The sequence below is a fragment of the Chlamydomonas reinhardtii genome, chromosome 1, assembly GCF_000002595.2.
Source record: "Chlamydomonas reinhardtii strain CC-503 cw92 mt+ chromosome 1, whole genome shotgun sequence".
Lineage (NCBI taxonomy): Eukaryota > Viridiplantae > Chlorophyta > Chlorophyceae > Chlamydomonadales > Chlamydomonadaceae > Chlamydomonas > Chlamydomonas reinhardtii.
The window spans coordinates 3,949,559-3,971,195 of NC_057004.1; the positions used below are offsets into that span (position 1 = coordinate 3,949,559).

At 68.2% G+C, this 21,637-nt stretch overlaps 3 protein-coding genes across 3 annotated transcripts; 1 reads left to right on the top strand and 2 right to left on the bottom strand.

Annotated features, from left to right (window-relative positions):
* Positions 1-281: 281 nt before the first annotated feature.
* CHLRE_01g025750v5 (uncharacterized protein) lies at positions 282-6,403 on the bottom strand. Its single transcript, XM_043058550.1, has 17 exons — positions 6,109-6,403; positions 5,739-5,784; positions 5,504-5,582; positions 5,234-5,269; positions 4,714-4,816; positions 4,374-4,428; positions 4,144-4,203; positions 3,811-3,885; positions 3,150-3,187; positions 2,817-2,949; positions 2,582-2,629; positions 2,114-2,245; positions 1,814-1,883; positions 1,627-1,697; positions 1,194-1,319; positions 983-1,034; positions 282-815 (listed from the first exon to the last, which is right to left on the bottom strand). The coding sequence occupies exons 1-17, from the start codon at positions 6,153-6,155 to the stop codon at positions 655-657; spliced, it is 1,332 nt and encodes a 443-aa protein (XP_042928464.1). The 5' UTR covers positions 6,156-6,403; the 3' UTR covers positions 282-654.
* Positions 6,404-6,487: 84 nt separating this feature from the next.
* CHLRE_01g025767v5 (uncharacterized protein) lies at positions 6,488-16,863 on the bottom strand. Its single transcript, XM_043058551.1, has 10 exons — positions 16,637-16,863; positions 16,307-16,534; positions 16,141-16,205; positions 15,844-15,965; positions 15,415-15,745; positions 15,125-15,295; positions 14,860-14,976; positions 12,583-14,759; positions 12,278-12,449; positions 6,488-12,100 (listed from the first exon to the last, which is right to left on the bottom strand). Exons 1-10 carry the CDS (start codon positions 16,727-16,729, stop codon positions 6,706-6,708), a joined length of 8,871 nt encoding a protein of 2,956 aa, XP_042928465.1. The 5' UTR covers positions 16,730-16,863; the 3' UTR covers positions 6,488-6,705.
* Positions 16,864-16,963: 100 nt separating this feature from the next.
* On the top strand, positions 16,964-21,300 carry CHLRE_01g025808v5 (uncharacterized protein). Its single transcript, XM_043058552.1, has 2 exons — positions 16,964-19,543; positions 19,657-21,300. The coding sequence occupies exons 1-2, from the start codon at positions 16,991-16,993 to the stop codon at positions 21,136-21,138; spliced, it is 4,035 nt and encodes a 1,344-aa protein (XP_042928466.1). The 5' UTR covers positions 16,964-16,990; the 3' UTR covers positions 21,139-21,300.
* Positions 21,301-21,637: the final 337 nt, after the last annotated feature.

The window sequence follows — 21,637 nt, forward strand, 5'->3', positions numbered from 1 at the left end:
CCCGCACTAACGTGCCTGACTGCCGCGCCCTGGCTGCTTCGCCGCCCGTCCGTTCACGCGCCAGCGCCCTCCTGTATGGGAGGGCCGAGGGCGAGCGCCCCCCGAAGCCCCCCTCCCCTTCGCGTAGGAACACCGCCCGTGCTTATATGCTGGTGCCTACACTACGGTACCGTGCGATGCTAGCATCCCGTGCGGGGGGGAGGGAGTGCCCCTCCCCCCAATCCCCCCCTCCCCATCGGCGCAAAACTTCCGCAACGATGAGTGGCCAGGGGCTGAGTACGAGTCTGTGTGCCTTATGAGCCCTAAGTGCAAGTTATCATCGAAGTCCGGAGAAATGCTGTACGAGACTGTACACGCGCATGGTGTGCATGTTTGATAAGCTGTATGTTCAAACACCTATTGCACAGTCTCCTAGCAACCGGTACCAACGCGAAATCGTTCGGATTCGCGCCTGACACCTGGGGCTGGGGAGTGACACTTGGGTGACCCCGGCGTCAAGTCTCCAAGAATAACCCCTCGCTGGCCATTCTCGGGCCTGGGCTGATGCTCCCTCTTCAATTACCGAATGCAGCACGCTGACGCGGAGATCAGCGCTGGCTGGCTCCATCTGGCTGAAGCCATGCCTGGCGCCTGAAGGCTCCAGGGGACAGGGCCTTACTGGGGCTTGTGGCGGCGGGGCTTGGGGCTGCGCTGGGGCTTGGGGCCGCGCTTTGGCTTAGGGCCGCGGCCGGGCTTACCGCCGCGGCTGCTCGAGGGCGACGGCGCGGGCGCCCTCAGGCCGGTCAGCAGGGCCGGGGCAGTCCACGTGGTCGTGGCTGCGGCGTGGCGGCGAGGTTGGGGTGCGGCGTTGCAAGGGACGGCGTCAGGTGGGGGGCATTGAGGGGTGGATGTGAGGGGCAGGGGTGTCACATGCAGTGCGTATGGGCTGCGCTATTCACGGCAAAGTATGTGAGGAAGCAGACGTTTCACCGCAGCCGCTCACCAAAAGCTGTGGTGCTCCCCGCCACATACAGCGACGCGGTCACGGTTGCCACCTGCAGCGGCAGCGGCACATGGGTGGAGCGAGTGAGTGCGTGGGTGCGTGTGTTGGGTAAATGAGTCGGGCAGCACCGGTATGGGGCAGGTGATACCCACACACCCGGCTTGCAGCCGGCGCACCGTGCAAAGCAAACGAACATGCGGAGTCAACGCACCCGCTGGTCGGAAGGCTTTGTAAGATTGAAAACGACATCATATCCCAGGTGTGTGGTGCGGTTGTTGAAGATGTACGGGTACAGCCTCACGCCGTTGAAGCACAGCGTGGAGTTGCTATCCGAGCACTGCAGCAGTCCGGGGGGCGGGTCATGGCAATAAGGTCAGAACTGAGCACCTTGGAGCTCCAATGAGCAGGCAACCTAGCACAGATTGGGCATGAATACGCTAGTCCGGCAAGTGAAGGGCCCAGGGGCCAGGGCTACGGCACATGAGAGTTATGCAGCGCGCTCCCAGGCAGGCCCAGCACGCTGCCCTAGCAGGCAACGCACGGCATGGAGTCCGCTCGGACGGGCGGGCACATGCCACAAGCGCACGGGTGGCGGCGGTACCCAAGGGCCGGTGTGGTGCCGTGGCACGTACGTCGGCACGCACCGGCTTCTCATTGTGGGTGTTGGCGTCGTAGGTGCATGTGTGCATGAAGCAGTACGGGCACGCGTTGGCCCCTGCGGAGCCACCACGGCAGCAAGGGCGTTAGGTGGTAACTTTTGCACGGTGCAGCCCTAAACCTTCTGACGTTAGTTCTGCTGGCGCGCACAGACTGTATGCGCGCGAGGCTCACCCGTGCAGTTGTTGGAGGCTGAGCAGCCCGCGGGAATGCCGAAAGAGCTCCAGGGCGCGACTTGCGAGTTCTGCGACGTGGGCACGACGACGGGCACACGGGGGTGGTGTACCGGCATGTCAGATGTGTACGGCATATGCCATGGCTACTTGCTTGGGCCCCCCGTCCGTGAATCGCAGTTGACCCAGTGCTGTATCACATGCCTGATGCAACCCGGCCACATGCACGGTTATACCGGTATACAACTTAACGTGCCGTCACGCGCCGTCCTGACACACGCTGACGCGCTGTGGCGCCTACCTTGTGCGTCCACTGCCGGTTCCAGATCTCGATGTCGTACCAGTTGGGCTTCTGGTTGTACTGCCCGTACCCGCTGTCCAGGGGCTGCTGGTAGGTGCCGATGACCTGTCCGCTGCTGTTCCGCATGACCACCTGTGTGCAGCGTATATATTGTGTGTAGACCGGCCAAACGAGGACTGTCAGGAACATGCGAAGCTCGTGGGTGGTGGAAGCTGGTGGTGGTGGTGGTGGTGGTGATGGTGGTGGATGGCGCATGGGCACACAAGCGCACATACCGCTTGTTGGGGTGGAACAAGGCGCATTCAATGCATTACCATGTGTGTAACAGAGGGCACAACGAGTTGCTTGCATACGCCGTGGCACATGCAAGCACGCCGCAGTTGGCTGCGACGCTACCGCGGCGGCGACAGAACCGCCAGGCTGCACACGCGCAGTGCCGGCCATCCATCCAGGCGGCAATCCACCCACCTCAATCTTGTTCCAATCAAAGCGGGTCGTCCAGAAGTTCACGCTGACCTGCGGCAAGGAGCGGGACAGTATGGACATATGGTGCAGCCATCCTATATCATCATGCAATATCTTTATGAGTGGATTGTGCAAGCGAGCCACCTGCTGCGGTTTCTGTGTGTCAGCGTAACTCCATCGCACGCGTGTTACATGCCCCCCCCCCCACACACACCGCCACATCGCCCCGGCCCCCGACCTGTGTGTCGTTGAAGTTGATGCCGTAGTTGGTCACGCTGGTCACCGTAATGTTGGTGCTGTGCAGGCTGGCGCTCCGGTTGTACGGCAGGACGCGGAAAGGGTTGATGGCATCGGCCTGCCAGTTCGAAGAGCTGCGAGGTCACGCGCATAGTATAGTTGCAGGTTGTCAGTTGGTGCACGACAGTAACTTGGTGGGGATTAGTCTTGGCTAGTTGTTGAGTGTTCACCCGTGCAAGGCGTAAGGGCAAATCTCTGTGGCGTGATGCCGCGCGGCGCAAGTAGGAGAGCGGTGTGGGACCTTGTGGGACAGAAGCGAGGAGCAGCGACGCACCAGTTGTCCCACACGGGCGCATCGCGGATCTCGAAGTGCTGCGGCGGCCATCAAGAAGTGAACGGGCGGGCGCGAGCTGAGCAAGGCACGAGGTTGGCTGGTGCTGGTAGCTCCCAGCCGCGGGTGGGAGGGGGTTTGTATGCCCGAGCCCAAGGAATAAGCCCCATGGGGGCATACCGTACTGCTACGCACAATTTGTTGATATGCATACTGGTGAAGGCAAAAAGTGGCTTTGAAAATATGAACTCTAGCACAGGACCCCTTATGAAGAGTGCCCCATCTGACCCCACACTTGGCCGGTTCCACCGATTTGGCGACGGCGCCTGCGGCGCCACCCAAAGTTACCAGCCCGACTTCTACGCACACCAGCAATGCCCTGCGCTACCTGTGCTGCCTATTCCACGTGCTACTGTTGCGCACAGTGCTTAGGAAGCACGCATAACTCTGCATTAGGATACTGATGTCCGTTGAGCCAGCGCAGCCAACATTGACCCAGAGTGTACAGGATATGGTGATGGGATACGTTAAAGCCTAGCCCGGAGTAGCCGCTGCCACATATTAGGTCAATTTCACCAATGGGTGTCAGGGGAACTGCCGTGCCGACACGTCCGCGGAAGCTCAGGCAAGCGCGCCTAGTACACAGCAGCCCAGGCCCACTCACCAGGTGCGGAAACTCGGAGAATCCGGCTCCTGAGCTCGCGATGCGCTCACCCTTGAGGATGGTGGCGTTGGTCACCTGCGTGGTGCGTGGTCGCGTCTGAGTTGCGGGCGAGGTGTATTCCAGTTGCACGGGTACGACGATACGGTGGCTCGCCCATGCCCTGTGCCTTGATTCACTTCTCGCAGCCACAAAGCCACGGCCGGGTGCGTGGCCATGTTAATCATACTAGCCTTGCCCTCCTCATTTCCACCCAGCACGGCAAGCAACCCCACACGTGATAACTGCACCGCTGCCATGCGCATCTTTTCAGGACGCACGCAGCGGCCAGCTCACCGTCTGCTGGCAGTGCGTCTCGTTGGCGCAGAAGGCGTTCCACTTGGTCGCATTCAGGTGCTGTGGGGGGGGGCGGGGCGGGGGGCGGGGGGCACACGTGGAGCCAGTGCGTAAAAGGGTTTGAGGTCCGCAAAAGCTGGCGGGCTCACGCGCGCATGTGCACACGTACCGTACACATCGCCGTTGCGCTTTCCTAGCACATAGATGCTGGCGCGCAGCCACGTACGCACCATGTACACACTGAACCAGATGCCCTGCGCCGACCTGCAAGACCGGCCGGTGGCCCTGCGGGTGGAGTTGGGATCGGGCAGGCAGGTGTGGAATGTCAGTGCGGAACTGCGGATGGCCCAGCAGGAGGCGCTTGCAACATGCAAACGCTAGCTGTGTTTGTGTGTGTGTGTGTGTGTGTGTGTGTGTGTGTGTGTCGTCTGTGCTGCAAGGTGGTTTGCATGGCCAAGCACACACACATCCCGTGATCCCGCCACATACGGGCGCAAGCTTGGGCTGGTGCCGATTTCTGCAGCCTCAGCAGCGCGCGAACATACACCTTGGCCCCCCTGTTAGGCTTGCCTGTTGTGCTTGACGTAGACTGCAATGCCGTCATATCCGCCGTTTGAAGTTGAGTTCTCGATGCGGTATAGGTAGCCAGTCTCGATGGCAAACACGCCCGAGCCTGTGACCGTGTGAGTAAGGCTCGCATACGTTGTGCGTGCCTTCAAGGGAGATTACATGTGCACGGTCTGTCGTGGCTCCCTCCCTCTAATCACAGCGGAGGCCCAGACCAGCCTCGACAGGCACTTGACGCAACCTGACGTGCGGCAGCGTAGCTTTGCAAGGCTGCACACGGGCGCCAAGGATCCATGATGAGGGCATTCCCGTGCTGCTTGCATGCTGATTGACGTAGTGCGTGTTGTGGAACGGAAGCGGACACCAACTACCGGGGTGTTTCTAAGGTTCTAGTTCTTCTACTCTAGGATATAGCGCAGCACGACATTTAAAAGTTCGCTCGTGCTACCGGTATGTATTCGGGTAGTTAGTCCTCGCCCCCCGGTGCCCCCCGTACTATCGTTGGCGGAATCCAGGCACCCACCGATCGGAGCGGGCATGTCGACACCACGATGGAAGTCTGCGGTAAGGGCGCAAGCAGGTGGTGCGTGGCGGCATGACACCGGTCATGGCACTACAGGCTTCAGCTTGCAGTCACGACAGCTTGCAGGGCAGTGCAGGTAGGGGCACGCATTGCATCAAGGTTGTTGTACACACATACACGCTTTCTGCTGTTAACTTAACACATGGACGCGTGCGGTAGTGGCACGTGGGCGCCTTGGCACACCTATCCGGGTTTGCATCTTGCCCTCACCGATGCGGTTTCCCTGGCTCTCCTTCTGGCGCGGGGTGAATGTGTCTGACGGCACATCCGTAGTCAGGTTCCAACGGTCCTGCACGTTGCATCATTGCATGCAGATGGCCCTGGGCCCCTGGCCTGTCGCTTTGGACAAGCAACGCCGCATCGATATCTAGGGAGGAAAGGCCCTGTCGCCAGTCGTTCCAGCCTTCCAGGGCCTTCCCCACACTGCCACGCACCCCCAACTTACCGATGGGCAGTTGTCAGCTGTCATGTTGACGGTGTAGTACTGGCCACTGGCGGTCAGGGGAGGGAGTGAAGGTGCCAGTTAGGGCTGGGGGACACGAATGGGTGCGCGGGGCCGCGGACGGCGTTTCAGATGGCTGGTCGGGTGTGTCGGGTGCGGCTGCGCCGGAGCGGGCCGGAGCAACGGACAGGAACCGCGCGAGGATGTCCCCACGGTCGTGCGTAGCGTGTCGGCAAGCATGGACTGCGCCGAGGCTAAATGTGAGAGGTTATATTGCCAAGCACGACCAGCTGTCTGGAAGACTTGGGCCGCCCGTCCGGTAGTCGGTAAGGTGTCAGGCATGCGCAACTCCGTGACGCCAACCTTCGCTCACCATAGAGGCCAGAATAAGTTCGACGGAAATCTCTGTGCGCTTGACATAGTTACATGTGTTGCAAGAGCTGCGATTGCTCCTAGGAGCACGGCGTGACAGCAAGAGCGCATTCGAGTCATTTTAGTCGACTGCGGGGGCCTGACGCTGGGTGCAAACATGAGGCACTTAGGCTTTTGTGAATCTGTGGGCGAAGGAAGATGTTCAACTGGTCACGCTCATGATAGGGTGGATCGATTGGGGTCAACGGTTGGTATTTAGGTGGAAGGGCTGTTCACTTTGGCCAACTCCCGGCACTTCCATGCCGGTATTAACAACGAAGTAATTGCATTAGTATCTAAAGGCTAGCCTTGGGCTGGCGTGGAGGGGTGGGTCAGTGGGGCGCTTCGACCGTTAGACTCGCCCGCAGCGAAGTGCTACACCGCTCAAGTTCAGGCTTTAGCGCAGTCAATGTGTGGGATACCCGCTCGTCTGGAAACCGTGGGATCGTCTGCACCCTGGGCTCTTGCTCCCCCGACTTACTCATCCTCTAGCCCACGTCAGGGTCACCCAAAGCAACAACGAAACGGAGCGTAGGCCTCATAACCGTCGACAAAATCCTCAAACCCGCCTTGAAGACGTCAGAATGGCACGCCGCGCCCTGCTGCCCACCCCCTCCCCCGCGCCTGCGGCCCCGCCCTGACCGCCGTCGGCTGCGGCGCAGCCCTGCCTCCCGTCCATCACCGCCCTCAGCGCCGCCGCCACCGCCGAGCGCGGCGACAACTCCGACACAACCTCCCGCACCACCGCATGCCCCTCCGCCTCCCGCCGGACCGCCGCCGCCTGCAGCCGCCGGCACTCGCCCAGCACGCCCTTGAGCGGCGAGCCCAGCGGGTCCGGGTCGAAGGCACCCAGGCGGCTGCCGTCCACATCGATCAGCGCCGGCAGCGTCGGCCCGCCCCCACCCCCACCGGCCCCCACAGAGGAGGCCCCGCTGCTGGCGCTGCTGCTCATGCTGTCCTGGGTACTGGGCCGTCGAGGCAGGTACGCCGCCAGAGCGCCCGGAAAGGCCGGCATCGCGGCGGCGCCGCCGCCACCGCCACCTTCAAAGGCGGCCATGCCGCCGCCGCCGAACCGCGGCGGAGTGGGCGGCGCAGAGGCGGGCGCCCGCGTACAGGCGCGGTCGTAGGCGGGCGGCCCTGCAGCCGATCCCGAGGGCGGCAGGTCCCGGCCGCGCGGGGCGGCCGGCCGCAGCGCGTCGCTGCGTGCTGCGCTCGCGGCCCCGGGCACTGACCGCTGCGGGTGGGCCGCTGCTGCTGATGGGGGCGCGGCGGCAGCGTGCGCTGGCGCATGCAGGCCGGGCTCCCTGTCACCGCCTGCAGTAGTTGCCCCGGAGGCCGCTCCACCCGACAGACCGGCCAGGGTGGCGGCCAGGTGGGCGTTGCCGCGGCGCCGCGCCAGCATCGCCAGCTCTGCCATCGGGTCCAGGCCGCCGGCCGCACCCGAGTGCCTGTGCCGCTCCCGCGGTGCCGCGGGCCACTCGCCGTCCAGGCTCCAACGCACACGGCGCTCCTCGCGACCCGACTGCACTGGCGCTTGCGCCGGGGCGTGTGCGAGGGCGTGTGCGCCCCGCGTTGCTGGCTCGACCTGCCGTGCGTGCATGCTCGGGCGCGTCGGAGAGCCACAGGTTGGGCAGGCCTCGGCCGCAGCAGCCGCTGTCTCGCTGCTGGCACTGCCGCCAGAGGGCTGCCTCCTCTCCATTCGTTGATGCTGCAGCAGCTGTTGCTGCTCGTATGAGCCCTGCACACCCGTCCGCAACGACGGCTCCACCTGCGGTCGCGAACGGTGCGGGTGTGCAGCCGTTTGAGCCGCCGCATGCTGGTGGCTGGCCGCATCCTGGCGCGCCGCCCACTCCCACGCCGCCCGCTGCTGATGCTGTTGCTGCTCAGCCCTGTCAGCGACAGCTGCACCTGCGTCCGCCAGCCAGCGCGACTCAGGTCGGCGTGCGTACCGGTAAGGCTGCGAAATTACAGACCCGAACGCGAGCTCTTCCTCGTCCTGCCCGTCATAGGGAGCTGCAGCGGCATACTGCTGCTGCTGCTGGTGTTGCTGGTGTTGCTGTGCGCGGTACGCCGCGGGTGCTGCGGGGGCCTGGCGCCGCATGGCCTGCTGCGCGCCCGGCAGGAACGTGGCCAGCAGGTCCGCAGCCCCGCCGCCGGCCGCTGCTCCCAAGCCCGGAGCACGCCGGGGCTGAGCCCGCCCACTGCCCAATCGAGCATTTGAGGCAGCAGCCGCAGCCGCTGCTGCTGCCACCGGCTCCCGCGCAGCCCCTGGCCCTGCCCCTGTCCTTGCAGGTGATCGTGCAGTCCGCTCCGCTGCGGCCGCAGACGACGTCGCAGCGGCGGTGGCCGCCGCTGCCGCCGCCTGCACCGCCACAGCCAGCCTTGACATCTCGCGCTCACCCGATTCCACCGCTTCATCTTCCACCTGCCGCGCCACGGCGGTCCAGGCCGCCGCCGCCGCGTGCGCATGCACGCTGGCCGCCTCCAGCCGCCGCAACGCCGCGTCCACCACCGAGGGCCGGTCACCCTCAGCCGCGCTGCCGCCCGCGTCCTCCACCTCGCTGGCGTGCGTGGCTCGGCGGCCACCAGCCGCCTGGCCCTCGGCGGCAGGCATGCCGCCTGGACCCGCCCAGGAGCCGAACACGGGCGCACCAGGCGCGCTGAGGGTGGTCGCCCGCACGTGCAGACTGTCAATGGCGCCCAGGCCACCCAGACCGCCGCCCAGCATTCCGGCCGCAGTCCCGCTGCCGCCCGCCATCGCGCCGCCCGCGGTTGCGGCCCGAGCGCCGCCGCCTCCATAGGCGGCCCTGCCGGCGCCGCCGCCGCTGCCGCCGGCGCGGCCCGCTCCCTGCCGCCGAGGCGACGTCATGGCCGCACGTGACCGCGCCTCCAGCTCCCCAAGCAGCGTGTCCATGTCAGACATGTCAGGGGCAACAGGCGCCAGCGCGCCGCCGCCGCTGCCTCCACCTCCTGCTGCTGCTCCGCCTGCTGCCGCTCCGCCTTGCTGCAGTGACACCGCTGCTTGTTGCGGCTGTACAGGCGCCGGCGCCGGCGAAGCCTGCAGCACGAGCATGCCTTGCGCCAGCCCCGGCGCGCCGGCAGCATTGGTGTGGGGATACAGCACTGTAATGGCGGTGCCCGGTGGTGCCGCGCCTGGCCAGCCTCCCGCAGCCGCGTCGGGAGCGGCAGCAGGCGCCAGGGACTGCGGTGCACCCGCAGGCAGCGACACCCAGCCAGCCGGCAACGGAGAAACGCCTGCAGGAGGCGGCACCGCGGCCACACCAGGCACCCCCGCAACACCGGGCGCCGTTTGTGCAGCCGGCATTCCGTAGAACATGCCTGGTTGCTGCTGTTGCGGCGGCTGTTGGAGCGCCATGGGGGCTTGGGCCTCGGATGCAAAGGTGACGCGGTGGCGCCCTGAGACCCGTGCCCCGCCTGGGCGCTGCTGCTGTTGTTGTTGCTGTTGTAGTTGCTGTTGTTGTTGCTGTTGTTGTTGCTGTGCCTCCGGGTAGGTCAGCGCCTGCGGCGCTTGCTGCTGGTGCATCGGCGGGTACTGCGGCTGTGGGTGCTGCAGCTGTGCCTGTGACGCGTCCGTGGACCCTGCTGCTCCCTGAGCATACACGACTGTTCGGCCGTCCACCAGGTGCTGCGTGATGTAGATGGGCTGCTGCTGCTGCTGCTGTTGCTGGCCATGCTGCTGCCCGTGTGGCTGCGTCTGCAGCAGCGCCTGTTGGTCGGCGGAGTCGTGTGGCGACATCACGATGGGCTGTGGCGAGCCGTGTGCTGGCACCAGAAGGCCCCCGGAGGCAGCGGCGGGCAGCGGCAGGAGCGGCACAGGCATGCTGCCCTCATGCCCTTGGTCCAGCCTGCCAGGGCTAGACTGCTGCGCTTCTTGCGGCGGCGATGGCGGCTGCACGGATGCCTCTCCCCACGCAGAGTAGTTAAAGGAGGCGTTGCTCAGGCGAGACATGGAGCGTCGAGCTGTCGGCTGGTGCAGGTTGGGCCCGCCGCCGCCAGCAGACGGCCTTGGCAAGCTGTCGCTGCCATCTCCTTGCAGCGGTGGCGCGTCAGGATGTGCAGCGGGCTGCAGGCCCGGCCCATCCTCGTCAGGTGGCGGCTGCTGCTGCCAGGGAGCTTGCGGGGGGCTCACGCGCTTTGCCGGGGGCCCCAGCTGGAAGCGCAGCTGCGGCGGCAGCGCCGCGCCCTCAGCAGCGATGTGGCGTGCTTGCGACCCGTCAGCGGCGGCGCCTGACGAGGTCCCGGCGGCAGACGCCGCCGCCACCGGCGTCAGGGGCAGCAGCAGGTCCTCGCCATTGCCGGCACTGCTGCCGCCCACAACCTGTACCGGCTTGGCGGCACCCGGCCCAACCTGCGCCGCCGACTCTGCCCCCGTCCCCGCCCCTCCCGAGCTGCCCACGCCCACCGCCGCCTGCTGCGAGCTTGACGCCTCTGCTGCTGGCACCGCCGTCGCACCTGTACCGCGGCCGCCGCCGCTGCGCGGGCCGCCGGGGCCCACGTACGGCACCGCCGTGACGGCGCCGTCCTCCTCGTCCTCGTCCTCCTCCTCTGGCTGCAGGGGCGGCACGTCCAGCTTCTTCCGCGAGCGCCGCTCCAGCAGCATCTCGGCCGCCGCCACCACCGCGTCCGTGGTGGCCCGTCGCGACCAGTTCCAGCCCAGCGGCACCGAGTCGCCGCCGGTGGGGCTGTCGGGCCGGGAGGGGTCGTAGGGCCCGGGCGGGCCGCCGTAAGGGTTGTGGACCACCACGTGCACTGTGGGCGCGGCAGGCGCGGCGGCGCCGGCAGCGGTGCCGCCGGGCGGCGGCGTGGTGGAGGGGCTGGGCGCGTTGCCGCTGTTGCCGCTGTCCACGGTGGCCAGCCCGGTGAGCGAGGCGGTGCTGGCGCGGCCCACAGTCGTGTTGTTGCCCTGGCGGATCTGGTACATGGGGCCCGGCTCCGGCCGGCAGCTGGCGGTCATGGCGCGCGCGCTGCTGCTGCCTGTCGGCGCCAGCGTGGGCAGCGGCGGCGGCGGGCGGTACGCTGCCGCCGGCGGCGACGATGCAGCGACGGGGGCCGACGAGGCGCTCTCTTTATCCTTATCGGCTCTGGCCTTTGCGGCCTCCTCCTGCTCGCGCTGGGTTTTGATCGCTTCCTCCAGCTTGCCCAGGCGGTCCTTGAGCGCCGCGGCGTCGCCGCCCTCCGCGGCCGCCTGCACCGAGGCCGCCAGCTGCCCCCAGGCGCCGAAGGGCAGCGGGATGGCCCCCGCCGCGCCGCCAAAGCTGTTGGCGCGCTCCGTCTGCATCATGCTGTGCCACTGCTGCCACATGTACGCCGCCGGGTGCTGGCCCAGCGGTCCCGGCGGGGGCTGGGCCACCATGGCGCCGGCCCCGTTGTCGGTGTCGAGGGTGCTGCGCCGGCGGTTGGCGAAGTGAACCTCCTCCACCGGCGGCGACGAGCTGCCGTGATCGCTGCCGCCCGGCACTGGACTGCCCGCGGCCTCCACCGTCGACGGCCCCACGATGATGGGGCGCAGCGATGGGAGCGAGCCCAGGTCTGGCGCCTCTGCGCCGGCAGGGGTTGGGGCGGGCCTGGCGTCCTCGCCGGCAGCAGCAGCAGAAGCGGCAGCCGCGGTTGCGGAGACAGGCGCCGATGGAGATGGCATGGGCGCAGCTGCCGGCCCCGTGACGGACACAGGCGACGCCACAGGGGCTGCCTCGGGTGCGACCGTGGCAGCACGCAGCGCGGTGGGCATAGAGCTGCCGCTGTCTGCGGGCAGTGCCGGGCTGATGCTGGCGGCCGAGGCCTGGGGGGCTGCCGCAGTGATGTCGCGTTGTTGCGTGCTGCGGCGCGCGGCGGCGCTCTCCTGCTCAAGCCGCTCCAGGCGCTCCTGGCGCTCCCGCGCCGCCTGAGCCGCCCGCCCCGCGGGCTGCACCAGCGTCAGCCAGGCCAGGAAGACCCTGCGCAGCAGCATTGCAAGACACATGTTGGCCCTGGCGGGGCAGGCGTGGAGAGCACAGCCCAGGCAAGTGCAGCAGTCGCCATAGGACGCCGGCCCAACGAGATTCCAACACAGCGCGATTGACAGCATCGGGAGATGGAGCCCCATGAAGGGCGTGCGTGTGCGCCTGCCTCACCTGCACAGCAGCGGCCAGTTCTCCCGCCGCTCCCGCTCATGCCGCGCGTAGGTGCGCCAGCCGCCCAGGACGGCCGCGGCACAGCGGCGCTCCATGCGCTTGCGCACCAGGCGCACGCAGGTGGCCAGGTGCTGCTGCGACAGCTCCACCACATTGCGCCACACCAGCAGCACTGCATGGCGACATGGACAGCATCAAAGTAGCAGAGATAGGGTGTTAATGAAGGGGAGACAAGACAATAGCACACGCTGTGTAGGAAAAAAAGCTAGTAACAAGGTTCGTTACCGCGACAGTACGGTACCAACCTTCTCGTTTGAACCGCATCCACGTTGCCGTGAAGCGCCGCTCCGCAACCGCGCGCACGGCCCCGGCCGCCGTGACAGCCTCCTGCCACGCCCGCAGCGTCCGGCCCATCCTGGCCAGTCGCGCGTCGGCCTTCACGCAGCGCACCTCCTCCCGCCGCAGCCGTGTCTCGTGCACCTCCTCCAACCAGCCCAGCAGCACTACGCGCTTCGTCCGCTCCACCCGCCTCGCCAGCACCTCCAGCAGGGTGCGCCGCAGCCGCACCGCGCGCGCAGTCGCCTGGCGCCAAGCACGCAGGCACTCCACACCCAGCGCTTTGACCGCCCGCCTCACCAGCAGCATGGCCGTTCCGCGGCGCGCCCGCACCGCCGTCACCGAGCTCCGCCAGCCGCGGAAGCACGACCCCAGCAGCAGCTGCCTGCAGCGGCGCTGCAGCCGGGCGCCGGCCCTGGACAGGCCTGCCGTGTAGCTTGCGCGCGAGTGCCAGGCGCGCAGCACCTCCGTCGCCCGCCGCCGGGCCCTGCTCGCCAGCTTAGCCAGCCTGGGCAGCCGCGTGAGCAGCAGCTCCGCCGCCGCCCACATCGCCGCAGAGCCGCCGTTGCCAGCACCGCCGCCCGCGCCCACCCCACCCAGCGAGGCCACGAGCAGCCGCAGCACCGCGGCGTGCCGCCGGTCGAAGGCGGCCGCCGCGGCCGCGGCGACGGCTCCCGCTGCTGCTGCCGACCTCACGGGCGGCACGTAATACCCAGCTACTGCAGCACCCGGAGCCCAGCCGGCCGGCCAGGCGGCCTGCCAGGCGGGCAGCAGCACCGCACCGTCGCCACCAGTGCCTGCTGAGGTGGTGCTGGTTAGGTTGGCGGCCTCCAGCGCTTCCAACAGGTGCAGCTGTAGGCTGGCGGAGTGGGCGGCCAGGAACCAGGACCGCAGCACGGCGCGCGACAGCGTGCGGCGCCACTTGGCGTGGAGTAGCCGGCCGAAACTCTGCAGCCGCAGCCCCGCTAATGCTTGTTGCCGCCAGCCCCGCACCGCGCGGCGTGCCAGCGCCGCACCGCATCTGCGCGCCAGCGCCGACACCCGCTGCTGGAGCGACACGCGGTTGTGCAGGGCGCGGAGCGAGGTGGCCAGCAGGGCGCGCTCGTGGCGGCCCCGGCAGCGCACCAGCGCCCCCTGCCACGTGCGCGACACGTCACATTGCCGGCGCCAGCCCCGCAGCATCCGCCTCGCCAGTGACACAGTGGCACGCGCACCTGCCGCGTTCCACTGGCTGTGCACTCGTGCCGCCAGCGCTCGCCAGCCGCCCAGCGCCAGCGACAGCCGCCGCCGCCACAGCCGCCGGCCGACCAGCGCGGCGGTGGAGGCCAGGCGCGCCTTGCCAACCGCCACCTCGGCCCAGCTCTGCAGCACCTTGCGAACCGCGCCCTGCCTGTACACTGCTAACAGCTGCTCCTGCATCCACGCCTGGTGCTGCAACACCCTATGCCACTGCCGCAACACCTCCGCAGCACGGCTCCGCGTCCGCACCCGAAGCATAGCTTCCGCCGTGTCTGCTTGCCGCACGCCGTCCGCCGCCATTCGCCGCCACGCCGCCAGCAGCCGCCGCAGCACGCCACGCCGGTGCTCGCCAGATACCAGGCGTTGCAGGGTGTCCAGGAACCTGGCCGCTGCCTGGGGGCTGTGTTCGTCGTCCAGGTCTGCGCTCATGTCGGCCATGGCACGCCACGCTGTGAACACGGCCGGCAGCAGGCGGCGCCGCCGGCGCGCGTCCACCTGCTCCGCGGCAAAGCGGAGCGCCGCCGCCTCCGCCACCCGCACCGCCCAGTGCCGCAGCACCGCCGCCGCCGCGTGCTGCCGCCGCAGTGCCGCCAGCAGCCCGGCGCGCTGCCGCCGCTCCGCAGCGGTGTCGGTCAGGTCGCGCCATGCGCCCCACGCCGTCGCCAGGATGCGGCGCGCGGTGGCGGCGAGCAGCAGCTGCGCACGAGCGGCCAGGTGCTGGCGGCGGAGGCAGCAGCCACGCCAGGCGTGCAGGATTGAGAACAGCGCGGCATCAGTGGCGGCGTCGGCGAGCACGTGCGCACGCTGCCGCGCCGCCTCCAGTCGCTCAGTAACGCCGCGCCACCCGCGCAGCGCGGCGGCCAGCAGCACGGCGCCGCGGCGCTGCTGTACTGCGGCTATCGCATCCCTGTAAACAGAAGGGTATTTGCCTTGACGGTCAAGGCCCTGTTGCGGTACGTACACCGACACAAGCCAACTGGTATGCCTGCGCACAACCGGCCGCCTACCTTTGCGCCGCTGCCGCGCCGCGCCACCCCAACAGCACCGCCCGCGCCCTGCGTGACGCCAGGCGCAGGTAGAAGCCCCGCAGCTGCACCAGCCGGGCGCGGCGGTCGTGCGCGTACCTGCACCACACCACACGGACACACCACACACGGTCACAGCAGCCCAGCCATAGTAGCCCAGCCTTAGCAGCTAGCACACATGCATGCAAAGGCACGTCTCAACGTGGAGACAAGGCCCAAAGCCCGCCATGGTGCAGCCCCCGCTCACCTGCTCCACGCCTCCAGCGCGGCCGCCATGTGGCGGTGGCGCAGGCTGCGCTGCAGCAGCTGCCGCAGCCGCTCCAGGTGCCCGCTGCGCCGCGCCCGCACGTGCCAGTCCTGCAGCGCGCGGGACAGCTGCCGCGTGCGCAGACGCGCCCAGCACTGACACGCCAGCAGCCTGCCGGCGAAATATCGAAGAAGGGTGCCAGGGTCAGCGGATGTACATGCGTTCATAATCACGTTTACGTACGGCATGCAGCTGCCACGGAACGCCGACGGGTTTTCGCCGGCACCCACATCATGTGGCGCTGGTGCCGCTCCAGCGCCACCCGTTGCTGCGCCGCCAGCACCGCCTCCGCCTCCTGCTGCCATTGCGCACTGGTCGCCGCCGCCGCGCGCCGGCTGCGCTGTGCCCGCGCCTCCGCCCGCCACAGCCGGAACGCCAGGAACAGCGGCCACTTGGTGACGCGGGTAACGTAGCCCTTGACCACATGGTGGGATAGCTCCAGCGCCTCGTCCTGCAGCGAGGAGCTGGCCACTGACTCCGCATAGCCCCCCTCCGTGCCGCCGCGGCTCGCAAATGCCGCCGTGGCGCCGCCGGCGCTGCCGCCGTGTGCCAGCGCGTACCCTGGGCGAGCAGAGAGCATGGGGGCGTGAGGAAGGCGCCCTGGGGAAGGGAGGGTTGTACGGGAGCGCGGAAGGGTTGAGGCGCAAGGCCTCTCGCACCTGCGGCGTCCAGAGCAGGTAGTCCCACAGCCGGCTGCAACAGCGACGCTGGCTGGAATGTCAGAGGCGGGGCGGTGGACCCCACCCGCCAGGCACGCACGCTGAGCGATATGCTTGGCACCCTGCGTGAGGCAAAGAGCGGGGCACACGCGCCCGGCTTACTGGACTGGCCCCTTCCTAGCACTTTGCATCAGGGGTGCGCTCCTTGAATGCGCTTATGGGCCCCGTCCGTGATTTACTAGTGCAGGGATGCCCCCATGGGAAGCGTCCAGGGTGTACGAGTGCAGGTAGACTCACTGCCGGGACGTGAGGCAAATGGCGGGGCTGTGCTGCTGCAGGACGCCCTGGTACAGCGGCTCAACCTGCAGGCGGCAGGCACAGCCAAGCAGGAGTCTCAGCACTCGCTGTGCCTCCAGTCGGAACTCTCGGGGAGATGCGGGAACGCGTGCCGCGTGCTGCCTACCTTCCACTGCTCCCATACACCGAGCCGGTTGCTGAAGAAAACCAGGCTGGGAGCCTTCTTGCGCGCCTGCAGGAAAAGGCCATCCAGCAGCAGCGAGCGCAGGCCGACCCACTCGCCCTGCTCCACAACCTCCAGCGCCGCTGCACGCTGTGCAGCTGCGTTTGCGACGGGCGTGGCTGTCAACTGCAGCTGCGCGACGCTGCCAGCCTCCGTCTCCCGCACCTCGACCTGCAGTCAGAAGTTTGGCTGTGCTCACCCTTATCCAAGCGTAGGTCTGCACCCACAAGCCGCGGCAACAGTCCTCGCGCGCATGCCAACCCATCGACTTACCGCATAGGCGGTCGAGCTCTGCACCGACTCGAGGACCACCACATCGCCGTGAAATAGCTGGTGCAAGCAAGCTGGAGCCTGGGCAAATTGCATGGCAGCACGCTGTGTTTCCAGCCGAGTGTTGACCCGGACCTGCTGACCCGACGACTACCGCAGTGCACGTAATTGCATTGTATTTATCATGCAGCAGTAGCAGCAAAACATTTGTTGCTAGCGCAGTAGGGTTGTATTGTGGACATCTGTCGGTTCACGACCCGGAACTTGCTAGGAGAGACTTGGTGGCTCATAGTAATCTTGTCATATACTGTACATTCATATTGCAGTAACTCCCAGCTCCAAATGTGAGTGCACCTGATGCGATCCGCCAGCCAGCTCGTTGCTGCATTCGCTTCTCTGCGCAATGCGGCGTCGAAAGCGACATCGAGCAATGGTGTTGTAGCACTGAGCTCACATGGTTGCAGCCTGTGGACGCGGCTGCTCTCGTCGCGCACGCCACGCCGCGGCGAGCCCGATTCCATCCCATACATCACCACAGACTTGTTCGGGCGCCCGGCGGTAGTCCATCCGGCATCGCGAGGAGGTTCTAGTGTGCATGGTGGGTCAAAGGCGCCCGCACCTGACGCCGAAGTCGTTGACGGTGCAGAGGGCGGTCGCCGAGGGCGCCGGACGAAGCGGCTCGGGCTGCCCCCGGCCAAGAAGGAGGAGTCGCCAGCGCTGCACGGCGAGCCGCCTGCGGCCTCGGGGTCCACGAGGACACGTTCCGGGCGCTCTAGCAGCGCAGCTGAGGTGCCATGGCTGGACGCGGGGGCTGAGGCGGTCGCAACCGGCGGGCCGGCACAGCACCAGACACACGACAGCGCACGCCGCGGCGCCGCCGCCGGCACAGGCCGCAGCACCGGGCGCAGCGACCGGGGGCAGTCTGCATCAGGCACAGAGCCGAGCGACACAACAGCGGACCAGATGGTTGCACAGCCCAGGAAGAAGGCACGCACCTGGGAGGAGCCGCATGAGCACGGGCCGCCTATCCCTGATCACGCGGCCGGCCATGACAGGCGGGCTAGGGACAGGGACAGGGGCCGCAGGGCGGCGGGCGGCGCGGCGGGGGCGCCTGACCCAGACCGCCGCCTCACGCTGGCCCTTAAGCAGGCAGAGTCGCTTCGCGCGCTGGACGCCCTTCTGTCCCCACCAGCACCGCCCAGACCTGGGCGGGCCTCGGGCTCGGCTGGGGCGCCTGCTGGTGCGGCCCGCGGCCGTGCAGGTGGCAAAGCGGGGGCTCCAGCGGCAGCGGCAGTAACAGTAACAGCAACAGCGGCAGTAACAGCGACAGCGACAGCGGCCCTATCGGCGCCCAACTTTATTCACTTTGCGGCGGCGGCGCGGCAGGCGGCGCTGCTGGGCTGCCAGTCCGCACCGCAGGCGGCACGCAGTCTACTGGACCGGCACTCCCAGCGCTTCGCCGAAGCATACCTGCAGCAGCAACAGCAACAGCAGCAGCAGCAACAGCAGGAGCGACAGCTGCAGCAGGATTGGGAGCGACAAGAGCTGAAGCAGAGCCGCAAGGAGGCGGGGGCGGGCGGGGCAGCTGGGGAAGCTGAGGCGGGCGCGGGTGGCGGCGTGGCTGCGGCTGGCGGGGCACACACACCGTCCTCGGAGACCGACGTCCTGCCGTTGCGGGAGCTGGGGGACGTGCTGTGGGCGTACGGCAGGCTGAGGGCGCCGCCGCCAGAGCAGCTGTGGGCTGGCGTGGTGCGCCCGCTGCTGCTGCAGCCGGAGGCACTGCGCCAGCTGCAAGACCCAGCCGCCGCCGCCACCACCACCAGCGCCGGGTATGGTGCCGCCTCGCGATCAGAGGAGGAGGGGGAGAGGGAGAGCTTGGAGACCTGGCACAACGACAGCAGCAACGGCGGTAGGGGCGGGAGGAAGGAGGGCCTCGGTGCCGGCGGCGCCAAGGCGTCCTCGGGAGGGGTAGGGGCGGGCGCGGACCTGACAAAGCTGACGGTTGCGATGGCGCGCATGGGCGTGCAGGACGCCGAGGTGTGGCGGCTGCTGGCGCGGGCCGCCGCCGCCAGCGCGCCGGCGCTGCCGCCACGCGCGCTTACGTCCGTGCTGTGGGCCTTCGGCTCCGCGCGCATGAGTCACAGCGGCATGTTGGCGGCAGCCACGGCGGCGCTGGCCGTGGGCGGCGGTGCCAGCAGCGGCGGCGGCCGCGGTAATGGTAACGGTGGCAGAGGCAGCGGTGGAGATGGAGGTGGTCTGGCCCGCTTTACTGGGCAGGACCTCACGTGTGCCATGTGGGCGTTGGCGCGGCTGGCGCCGCCGGCGGCAGCAATGAGCGGTGGACCGGGGGCGGGCGGGGCGGTGTCGGCCCGCGCGGCGGCGGTGGCGGGCGAGGCTCGGGCGCTGCTGTACGGGCCGCTGAGTGACGAGGTGCGGCGGCGGCTGTCGCTGGGCAGTTTGAAGCCGGCGGAGCTGGTGATGGCACTTGCGGCATTGGGTGAGATGGCAGCCCACCAGCAGGCACGGCAGCAGCAGCAGCAGCAGCAGCAGGCAGTAAAGCAGCAACAGCCGGAAAAGCAGCTGAAGAATAAGTTGCAGCATGCCGGAAGGCAGGAAGGTGAAGCTGGATGGAAGCCGGCGACCACGGCTGAGCGGGTGCCTGCCGTGAGCCCGCGACTGCTGCGGGTGGTGAGTCAGGGCGTGCGCAAGAGCCTGGCCTCTCTGCCGGCGGGCACGCTGGCGGAGGCGGCACACACGTTCGCGGCTCTGGGCGTGGCCGACACGGGTCTGTACCGCGCCTTGGCGGCCGGCATGGCGGCTCGGCTGCGGCACATGCAGCCGCGGCAGCTGGCGGCGGCGGCGGCGGCGCTGGACCGGGCGGGGCAGCTGGATGCCGCCTTCCTGGCTCAGGTAGGTGCACTGCATGACGTCACCAGGACAACGCACATGCGTGACTGTGCCTATGAAGCTAGGGCTGGCTGGGTCTTTTGATTCCGTTTTTGACGGCGTGTTCCCGGCGCCAGGTGCTGGGCGTTGCCGCGGGGCGGCTGGGCGAGCTCCGGACGCGCGACGTCTTGTTGCTGGTCGACCTGTGCACCCAGTATCTGCCCGCGCCAGAGCCGCAGCCGCAGCTGCTGTCGGCGGCGGCGCCAATGGGCGGTGCGCCGGCGCCGTCCGCGGCGGCCGCTGCGCAGGAGCCCGCGGGCGCCAGTGCCGCAGACGCCACGACAGCAGCTGCGCGCCTCAGCTCTCACGCCGCGCGGGCCTTTCTGGAGGCGGCCATTCGCTGGTATGCGGACCCTGACGCGCTCACCGGGCGTAACAGCAGCAGCAGTAGCAGCAGCAGCAGCAGTAGCAGCGGCGGCAGCAGCAGCAGCAGCAACACCAGCAAGAGCGATGGAGTTGGCGCCGGCGCCGGTGTCGTGGACGCGGCTGGCTGGATGGAGGCTGCGCCGGGCGACCAGCAGGGGGGCGGGGGCCTGCTGCCTCCGGGGCTGCCGGACTCATGCGGCCGCGACAGCCGACCACCGCCAGAGCCCCTGCGGCTGCGGCAGTGGCAGCAGTTGCTGCGCGCGGCCTTCGCCGCCGGCTGGCCCGCCGGTGATCCTGCTGCAGCAGCGGCGGAGCCTTCAGCTGCTTCAGCTGCTACAGCTGCAGGCAGTGTGGGAGGTGCGGGAGGTGCGGGCTGGGGCTGGGGTGGGGCGCCCACGGGGCCGCTGCCGGACCGTGTGCTAGGCGTCTTGCTGCGGGAGCTGCAGCGCCTGAGGCGGTCCTGGCTGGAGCGGCTGCGGCAGCGGGTGCAGGAGCAGCAGGGGCTGCAGGGGCTGCAGTATGACGGAGGCGGAGGCGGAGGAGGCGGAGGCGGAGGAGGCGAGGATGGGGAGGAGCAGCCGGTGGTGGAGGTTGCGGCAGGGCGGGAGTGGGGGAGAGGAGGTGGCGGCGCGGCTGGTAATGTGCTAGGCAGTGGCGATGAGGAGCGATGGGAGGCCGGCACGGGGCGCGCGGTGGTGGTGGTCACCGACACAACGGCGGACGTAGTGGCGTGGCTGCTGCCGGCGGCGGTGGCCATGGGCCGGACGGGGCGGGTGGACGCGGTCGGTGCGGTGGCGGCGGCGCTGATGGAGGCCTCGCGCACTGTGGCGGAGGCGGCAGCGGAGGCAGCGCGGCAGCGGCAGTCGGAGGCGGCGGCGCCGCCGGGTGACGCAGACGGCGGCGGTGGCACGGGCTCGGCCGAAGGCGAGCGCGCTGCGCAGCACGGTGGGCGTGGCGTGGGCCTGGGTGCTGACGCGGGCGTGAGGCGTGGGCTGCAGGCGCGACTTGGGCTGCTGTCGGAGGCAGCAGTGCTGCGGCTGTCGCCTGTGGCGGCGGCGGAGCTGGAGGCGGCTCTGTGCCGGTTTGAGCCGGTGCTGGGGTCGATGGCACACCGCACTGCGCGCGCGGCGGTGGCGGTGCTGCGGCAGCGGCTGCAGCTGGGTTTGCGGAGTGCTGGCGGGCAGGAGCAGTAGCGTGGTGTAGCGGTGCAAGGGAGCGAGTAGCAGTAGTGGGGGTAGTAGCTACTGCTGACTGAAGGGCAACGAGGTTGCAGTGCACGTGTCGTGTGGGTACGCGATGACTACCGTATGCGTGTAGCGGATGGGCGGGTGTGGGGGTTGTAAATACCAGCCCAAACTAAACCAAGGCCAACGAAAACGGGTGTGGGGGGTGGTCCCTCCCCAGGTTCGCTACTCGCTCCATTGACCACTTGCGTGAGCGTGAGGAATGCGCGTCAGTGCGCGTCAGCAAAATGCCAAAATCTTCAGCAGCCAGCAACTTGTCGGTACAGTAACTCCGGCGTTCGACCAGCCGCGCGCTCATGCACTGCCGTTGCAAACTGTTGGCCACCTGCTGGGGTCTGGGAATCAGAGGGATGACACGCCCCCTCCATCAGGACCTCAAAGTTAGCGGGGTGAGCTCCGGTGAAGGCTAATCTGGGTGCAGTTAACCCGCTCGGGATGGGTAGCGGGC

Bases quoted from the DNA above. Each gene is read 5' to 3' on its own strand.
- CHLRE_01g025750v5 (XM_043058550.1), bottom strand. From the start codon at position 6,155: ATGTCAAGCGCACAGAGATTTCCGTCGAACTTATTCTGGCCTCTATG. The intron at 4,204-4,373 runs GTGCGTACGTGG...CCCCCCCCACAG, and splicing joins TCTGGTTCAGTGTGTACATG to CACCTGAATGCGACCAAGTG. The intron at 3,886-4,143 runs GTGAGCTGGCCG...CGCACCACGCAG, and splicing joins AGACGCACTGCCAGCAGACG to GTGACCAACGCCACCATCCT.
- CHLRE_01g025767v5 (XM_043058551.1), bottom strand. From the start codon at position 16,729: ATGCAATTTGCCCAGGCTCCAGCTTGCTTGCACCAGCTATTTCACGGC. The intron at 14,977-15,124 runs GTGAGCGGGGGC...GGTGTGGTGCAG, and splicing joins GCGCTGGAGGCGTGGAGCAG to GTACGCGCACGACCGCCGCG. The intron at 14,760-14,859 runs GTAGGCGGCCGG...TTCTGTTTACAG, and splicing joins GGCGCGGCAGCGGCGCAAAG to GGATGCGATAGCCGCAGTAC.
- CHLRE_01g025808v5 (XM_043058552.1), top strand. From the start codon at position 16,991: ATGCGATCCGCCAGCCAGCTCGTTGCTGCATTCGCTTCTCTGCGCAAT. The intron at 19,544-19,656 runs GTAGGTGCACTG...TCCCGGCGCCAG, and splicing joins ATGCCGCCTTCCTGGCTCAG to GTGCTGGGCGTTGCCGCGGG.